General features: G+C 34.5%; 1 protein-coding gene across 1 annotated transcript; it reads left to right on the top strand.

Moving 5' to 3' along the window:
* Positions 1 to 346: 346 nt before the first annotated feature.
* Positions 347 to 6,522, top strand: LOTGIDRAFT_107430 (hypothetical protein; the record flags this gene model as incomplete). The annotated part of the gene is made up of 8 exons (XM_009064004.1): positions 347 to 413; positions 857 to 989; positions 2,586 to 2,963; positions 3,438 to 3,576; positions 4,624 to 4,752; positions 5,125 to 5,348; positions 5,824 to 5,904; positions 6,378 to 6,522. Coding segments are annotated over 8 exons (1,296 nt in total), but the record flags the coding sequence as incomplete, so codon positions are not given.
* Positions 6,523 to 9,156: the final 2,634 nt, after the last annotated feature.

Here is a 9,156-nt window from a genome sequence, read left to right as displayed (position 1 = left end):
GACCTCTAGACGTGTGGCTTGCAATACCAACACGGGCTAATGAAGACAGGCAACGTCATGTAGAGTGCAATAGGGAAATTTTCCCAGGACTTTTGCGATTTCCATCAGTCTAGCGCGCACAGCCTTTTTTAGCACATAGGGCCTCGGTTTATTGTTTGTGTATGGGTGTGAGGGTGTGTGTGTTTAGGGGGTGGGGGGGGGGGGGGTTAAAACTTTCACGAAAAGTAAGGAGCATCTTCCTCTACATGTTGGCGTGCAGTTTCATGTATTTCACGATCCAAACTTCAAAAACCGCTTGAAAAAAACATAGTGTCGGTTAAAACAATATCAATATTTACAGGTCAGTCCTACCTTTTTACACGCCAACAGTACAAGTCATACCTGGGCATTCAGTGCTATAGCAGAAATTATTGGTAAGATCCCTTCTTTATTATTGTCCTTTATACAAGGTAGACCCTACCATAGTAACACAGATGGAGTCATAAAATTACGACTACTGGTAGGCTAACCCCTCATGACAAAACTTGATCTGGATTAGGCCTAATGCTTTTTGGATTTGAAGCTAAAATCCTGTTGTCTTTTAAGTGAATTATGTCTTTCATCTTTAGGTATACTTCAACCACCTTTACTATAGATATCAAATAACAGATATCTTAAGCGGATATCATATTTATATTTTAAACTTATTATACATTATATTACATGAGACATGTACCTCATTTGCCTTGGTGTGGTTACGACCATGGATGGTACGTATCTGTCACAAACGATAAAAGCTCTAGAAATGCAAGACATAAATAATTTCAGTTTTTTCCTATAATCGTTTGTCAAATCAGACGATCTATTTTTATTGTAGATAATGCTTACGATCCTGATGTCAACGCGTCTGAATTATGGATTGATAAAATTGAGGCTAATAATAAAATCTGTCTAACTTTCACTGATAATGGAGCTGGTTTGGACCCTGATAAATTGATAAAAATGTTGAGGTTTGTATAGGAGTCCTTAAAGGGATTGTAAATAGGTTTTTTATGGGTATCGGGTACACTTATAACATCGATTTGCACCATTCCAATTTCTAATCGGACGTCTGTGGTTCTTGCAATTGCACTAAAACATTGCCTTTTATGAAGTTACTATCACAAAGGCTGCTTATATCATTATAAGACCCTTAGCGATAGTAACGTCATAAAACGCCGAAATCAAGTGGTATTGAAACCACTATGATAGCTGCTATCAGTGTCCCAAATACACATAAAAAAAAGAAGAAAAGAAAAACCTCTTGACAATCATTCAGTTAGTACGACCCCTTGTTAACTAGAACATAATTCAACTTAATATGTATTTGCATCATGTATTTGAATTAGTGCTGGGTCGCCAATCTTGCCACGATCTCGATACGATATCTATCGCGATATGGGGTAATGGGATAAAAATTAACATTTTATCATCAAAGTTTCCATATACATTAATTTATAATTTGGTAACTGTGATATTTGGTAATTAGTTGATAGGAGTGGCTAACGTCCACCGTCTTATAAATAGTCACGTGATAGAAATAGAAATTGTTATTACTGGACCGGATCCCAATCACCGAGTGTCGAGCGGAAATTCTTCTAACAAGAACTCCTAATCAAGGAATAGGCATCTATTTAACAGATTTATTCTCAAGTTAAGTAGTTTTGTTGTTCTGAAAGTATAAATTTAAAATAATAAGGGTTTGTACATAAAGAGATGTAAAGAAAATATATTAAACATGTATGGGAGATAACCACTTGAAAATTGTAGTTACTTCCCTTGTTTGAACATTCTCGAAAAACTCCTGTGCACAGTAAACTCTTATTTGCACTCACCAGAAATAGTTAGGACAGCATGTATAACATTTATGGGGAAAGGCCATTTACAAGCAATTAACATACTATTTTAGCACAAAACTAATAATTGAGTCTTATTTACTATATGCCTCTGCGATATTTACCATGCGTTATCGCTTACATATCATTTTTGATAACACGCGTTGATTGAACAATGCAAATCGTCAGCTCTTAAAAGTGCTCTTGAAATACAAAGAAATGAATCTTAAAACATAATTGTACCTGAAGAGTAGATCACTCGGCGTTAAATATGTCTAATTCTCGGAGAGGATACAGAAAGAAGACTTTCTCTTACAAAATCAGAAACTAAAATGGCTGATGAGAAAATTGGGGAGAACTTCCTATTTCTGCCTCTGGGAGAATTAATTGTAATATTACTAACATAATACGAAACGAATATACAAATATATTATACATTTACTAATGAAACATTTCAAACCAATCCCATTCACCAATTAATAATATATTCCCACTTTTATGGAATGGAAGGTATCGTCAAGTATGATACACGACCACGCGATACTATGGGCGTATCATGGCAAAATGAGCCAAAACATTTAGAAATGTTTTGGAATTTGGGTCTCTGTGACTCATTTTGAAAAGCAGCCTCTCATGGAATACTGATGAAGGTTGCAAAAAGACAGTTATTAACAGCTATTTCCTGAGTGGAAATTCTAGGTTCAGTTCTTCTGCACTTTAAGTTTTTTTTAGTTTTGGATTTTGTGAGAAGTCTGTCTATGAGAGTAAGTCGGGTCATCAACCTATTGGTCACTATGGTAACGGTTTTAAATCTGGCTCAATGAGAATAGCAAAGGATGTTTTGGTTTTTACGCGACAATTACATACACAAAGTGTGGGCATGCTCTCCCAGACCTTTCTGGATCGGATTAGGGCAGAGACAGTTGTGGTACCACTAGTGACATGGAACAATAAAGACGGGAAAAGGGAAGACAATGAAGAAACTATCAACAATATAAGAGCTATCACAGCTTTCTCTGATTTTAAAACAGAAGACCGTTTGTTAGCAGAATTAAAAGAGTTGGAGAAACTTCAAACAGGCACCAGAATTATTCTATATAATCTTAAATCGTAAGTAAAAAATTCAAATTTTTATATTATAGATCAACTAGAATATCTGCTTCTTAGGGTCCGACAAAAAAGCGCTGACAATTACCAAGAAGCGCAACCGTAATCAAGCGCAAACACTATTCTAGTGTCCAAATTGCAATAAAAGATTCATTGTAAATGCGAATAACTTGGACCATAACGAGAGCTGTTCATTTCCAACATTTAGAACTTATCACTTCATTCTTTCATTATTGCAGAAAATAAAAGAAAACTTCGCTGGTCATTTGATAATTACGAAAATTGACCCCACCCCAAAAATATCTTTTTTGTTCCATATTTGAAAGTTGAAAAAAAAACTTTGTTATATTATGAATGTGAGAAATTAGAATAGTGTTCGTAGAATCTACGGGTGTTTCTGCATAAACTCCCACAAGGTCTTATCACGCTACTATAGATGCCTGAATAGAGATGGTATTAAATTCGTTTTTATTCCAGAGACGAGACCGGGAAGTTGGAATTGGATTTTGAAAGTAATCCAACTGATATTTTAAACCCACAGACATTGGCTATTGATACCACATCAGTTTATAGACCAGTACGGGAGGATATAGCTAGATACCAGGTTTCTCTCAGGGTATGTTTCATTCAAACTTCTAACCATTCAGATTACTCTCGGGTATGTTTCATTCAAATTTTAACCATTCAGATTACTGTCGGGATATGTTTCATTCAAACTTTAACCATTCATATTACTGTCAGTGTATGTTTCATTCAAACTTTAACCATTCAGGTTTCTCTCAGGGTATGTTTCATTCAATCCTTAACCATTCAGATTTCTGTCAGGGTATGTTTCATTCAAACTTTAACCATTCAGATTTCGCAGAGGGTATGTTTAATTTAAACGTTAACCACTCACGGGCCCACCCTTAGCCTTTCAGGTTTCTCACAGGCTATGTTTTAGCTTTTCAGATATCATTTAGAACATGTCTCAGCCTTTGAGTTATCATTTAGAACATGTCTCAGCCTTTGAGGTATCATTTAGAACATGTCTCAGCCTTTGAGGTATCATTTAGAACATGTCTCAGCCTTTGAGTTATCATTTAGAACATGTCTCAGCCTTTGAGTTATCATTTAGAACATGTCTCAGCCTTTGAGGTATCATTTAGAACATGTCTCAGCCTTTGAGTTATCATTTAGAACATGTCTCAGCCTTTGAGGTATCATTTAGAACATGTCTCAGCCTTTGAGTTATCATTTAGAACATGTCTCAGCCTTTGAGGTATCATTTAGAACATGTCTCAGCCTTTCAGAGATCTTTTAGAACAGGTTTCATCTTTTCAGAGATCTTTTAGGACAGGTTTCATCTTTTCAGAGATCTTTTAGAACAGGTTTCATCTTTTCAGAGATCTTTTAGAACAGGTTTTAATCTTTCAGATATCTTTTAGAACATGTTTTAGCCTTTCAGAGATCTTTTAAAACATGTTTTAATCTTTCCGATAATTCCAAGGAAGTGTGTCATTCAAACTGCAACCTGATAGGAATTTCATATTTCAAACATTAATGCATCGACAGCCTAATCTCTTAGCAAAGGAATAATTATGAGGTCGAGACTTCAAAAATACTTCAGGAAATGATGAAAAAGTTGTACTACATTTGTTGCAAATAAGTTTTCTATTTTCAGGAATATTGCAGTATATTATTCCTGAAACCCAGAATGAAGATCTTTCTACGAGGATTAAAAGTTAAAACCAAGTTAATTTGTAAATCATTATCTCAAACAGAGATAGATAGATATAAACCACATTGGCTTGTATCCTTTTTATACAGTTTAATATATTAGAGAAGACTTATTCCACTATACGGACAATCTTCAACTATTGTACAGTGCACTGGGTTATGTGGACCAGAAAGTTGACTCTTATTTCATCTCTTATTTTATACTACTTTTAACAACAATACACTCAGCTATTTACTAAGTAACTCGTCGTGAATTTGGATCCATTCAAAGAAATGATACGCGTAAGAAGTACCTGTCATGTACCTGGCAAGTCTAGTAGTTATCACATATTGCATGATTTATAAATTGCCGTACATCATTTATTAACGGGTTTAACAGGAGAGTCTTTGAAAAAGAAACGGAAAATTTTCTCTCAAATCTTACATTGCTTAACCCAGCCTACAGGATAAACCTCTTAAGATAACGTATGGTTTTACATGTAATAAAGACAATGTAGATGAATATGGTATAATGATGTACCATAGAAATAGATTGATAAAAGCCTATGAGAAGGTTGGATATCAGAAACAGCCCAATGATCTAGGAGTAGGTGTTGTTGGAATTGTTGAAGTCAATTTCTTACAACCTATTCACAATAAACAAGATTTCAATAAAGATGAAAAATACAAGTAAGGTGATTTTCACCCATTGCCTCTTCCATAATATTGTTTTGTGTTTGTGATATTGGTAGTAAGCTTGTTTAATATGAAAGAATCTTTAATAAACTGTATAGTATTTTAGAAATATTAAAACAATCTAAAAAACATGTTGTTACTCGGAGTTTCACGCCATGAGATCTTCAGACAGAGGTCATTTGTCTGAAGATCCCATAGCCTGAAACTCTGAGTATCATCCTGTTTTTTTAGGTTCTGTTTTAATATTTTTATATCGCTCTATTTTGATGTATTGAATGAAAATAATTTGTGAAAACAGTGAAAATAATTTATTGTATTGTATAGTATTTTATATCGCTGTAAACCAGTCCCATCTGAAAAGGCTGAAGGTGAAGAGGCGTGATCATTTTCCCACACCAAATCCATTCATTCCTTTATTTTTCCAGAATTGAATTTGAATTCGTGGATTGGTATTGTTTCTCTTTTTCAGTACATTTATGGCAGCTTTGTCAAAAAAAACTAATGAATATTGGAATGAAAAGAAAAATGGCAGCAACAGGAATTCTGAACGGTAGGTTCTGCTTAACTTACCATCATTTATATATCATTACTCAACATTGTGGAAACCTACAGTGGCGCACTGATGCCGAGCGATTGAGGCTAATAATTATAATGAGATTTGTCAAGTCAGTGAAGCAAAGTGCCAGTAATTAATATTGCAGGGTTTGACATAAAAGGTATTTGAGATGGATCAACAGAATGTGTACGGGATATACTTCAAAAGGTTCGCTTTTCCAGACGAAAGACCTAAATCCATCTACATGTATACATATACATATTCTCTTATTAGCTCAATGCGTTTAGGCCCATAGCCCATCAGTATATCACGTCATAGGAATGGGACAGATTAGCTGGTATCAGCAAAAGGTAAAGGAAAAGATGCTCTATTTTCCGGGGTTTATTTGGGTCTTGAATATATGTAAATAGTCTTGAAAAATAAAACAGACGGCGTTTCAAGTTTTAATTGAAATCATTAAATTTCAGTATGATATCAGATTGGTTATGGGCTCAATGTGATAATTGTTTAAAATGGAGGCGATTACCAGATGGTATAAACCGTAATTTACCAGATAAATGGTTTTGTTTTTTGAATCCAGATGCATCTCATAAGTACGTTAATTTTGTCTAAGAATTGGTACTGCATTGAAAGCTTCTTCAATGATGCCCTCCGATTGGCTTTGATACGAATCTGCTATCATCAACATAGAAAGGTTATTCAATGATGCCCTCCGATTGGCTTTGATACGAATCTGCTATCGTCAACATAGAAAGGTTATTCAATGATGCCCTCCGATTGGCTTTGATACGAATCTGCTATCGTCAACATAGAAAGGTTATTCAATGATGTCCTCCGATTGGCTTTGATACGAATCTGCTATCATCAACATAGAAAGGTTATTCAATGATGCCCTCCGATTGGCTTTGATACGAATCTGCTATCATCAACATAGAAAGGTTATTCAATGATGTCCTCCTGGACGCTCATAAAACTTCAAATTAAATCAGCAAATCTACAACAAAGAAAGCTTTCTGACGAGCCATTGAAATGAATATCTATCCCTTCAAACCCGTCCAAAGATTCATAGGAACTAAAAAAAGGCGCGGAAATTCTCCAACAGACGCTTTGCATATCTTCGAATCTGTGTAATCGAGCCTAAAAATAGGGTTAGTTATAAGATAGTTATAAGATACCCCAAATGGCCTAACTCATTAGATTTTGCCGAATAAGGCAAATTAATTTGTTGTATGCTCTAGTCGATGTCAGTATCGGTATAAATTAGGTTGAGGTATTTTGTAGTTGATGTGATACTAGACTGCTGTATTTTGTAGTGGGTGTGAAAGAAGGTTGTTGTATTTGTAATCAACAGGGAATTAAGTTGTTGTATTTTGTAGTCTGTGAAAATAGGTTGTTGTATTTTGTAGTAAATGTGAAACTAGGTTGTTATATCTTGTAGTCGATGTGAAATTAGGTTGTTGTATTTTTTAGTCGATGTGAAAATAGATTGTTGTATTTTGTAGTTGGTGTGAAACTAGGTTGTTGTATGTTGTATTCGATGTGAAACTGGGTTGTTGTATTTTGTAGTTGACGTGAAACTAGGGTGAAATTAGGTTGTTGTATATTGTAGTCGATGTAAAAGTAGGTTGTTGTATTTTGTAGTCGATGTGAAATAGAAGAAGAACCAGAAGACGAAGACCAGTCAATACAACATGTTTCTTATAAAAAAACAGTCAAATTAGAAAAGTAAGCAACAATTGTATTTTCTATGATAATAGATTTTAGAATTGTTGCGGAAAAAAAACAAGCCTCATTAGGAGACCTGCTTTTGGAAAAGAGGGTCAACTTGTAATCCTATTTGTAGTTACATCACAAACTGATTACTTGTATTGAAATTAAAACTTAATTTTTTCTTAAATTTTCAGAGAAAAGGCGAAAAAGAGATATAAAAGGGTAGAGGTAGGCATTCTGGTAATATAAGCTTACTTTGTCACCGGTGCAAACTTGAATAATCAATTTTACTTATCATTACTGTCAAATCAACGGAAGGCTGTGTAAACATCGCAGTGAATGCGCACGTCAGGCTCTCGGATCCATTCCTTTGATTTGATAAATATTTTATTTTAAAAAATAAACTTTGTTAAAGTATATGTGTGTTTGTCATGTTGAGTACTATTTCGTGTGGTTACTGCACTTATTATCCGAACTGCAAAGATGGAGATGAAAACTATAAACAAGAATAACAGCTTAGATTCTCACAGATCCTGTTTACCAGCTCTTCCTTGACTAAACCTCTTCACTTCTGTGTCTTTAAACTATTTCATTCCATTACATTTACAACTTACGAAAATGTTAGATCAGGCCAAACAACAGGTAGCGAGAAAACAAACACCAATTCTAACCCATTTTGAAAAAAATGTAAGGCTTATATTCATTATAAACTGATAAATTACATTGTGGCTGAACCCAGAAATAGTCTGAAAGTGAACAAAACTAATTTGATATAGTCATAGAATGAACTTGATCTTGAACTTGAACCGGTAATCTTGAGGACAAATTCCCAATTCTGTTCATTTGACGTGTGCCCTGATATTTTTTTCAGTCTATTTTAGCAGATAGATCTGATTTAATTCATCCTCCATCGACAGTATCAAGTACAATGTAAGTTGTATTTTCTGCTCTCTCACTAGATTCAGTCTTTGCAGTACAAAACTCAATTTGAGTCATAAATAGTGCCAACAAATCAAAATGTTATCAATTTTCATTGTTATAAGAACGACAAATCGGAGTTCTTTATACTTCAGACTTTGTTACAACATACCCTCCTGCATTTAAATCAAGTTTTGACGATATAAACCTGGAACCTAATTGGTCGTCGATTTTTGTCGCAGACTCGAATCACGAGTAAAATCTCGAGTGTGCCCACGCTTCCACGACAAGATTATCCCGTTGCCGACAGGATTTATAATATCAAACATTTTCCTATTAATAACTAGAACGTCTGATTGCTTCAAGTTATCAGTTCAATTACATCAATCAGTCACATGAAGACTTAAGGCATATAATATTACTCACTTTTTATTAACTTTAACTTTAAAGTTTCAACACTAGATACACATGCCAGTAATATCATTATGCATTCTTACTCCTTAATATCGTTTAAATGTCGTATTCAGTCAGTTGTTAGTATTGTACTTCGAGAGTGGCTTTAAAGTTCCTGACAACAAGCGAAAAATTTCCTCGTGACACACTGTATGGCACTGTTCT

This window comes from Lottia gigantea (genome assembly GCF_000327385.1).
Source record: "Lottia gigantea unplaced genomic scaffold LOTGIsca_6, whole genome shotgun sequence".
In the NCBI taxonomy this organism is placed as follows: domain Eukaryota; kingdom Metazoa; phylum Mollusca; class Gastropoda; family Lottiidae; genus Lottia; species Lottia gigantea.
The sequence above is the reverse complement of the archived record's forward strand: the minus strand, read 5'-3'. Positions and strand labels throughout refer to the sequence as shown.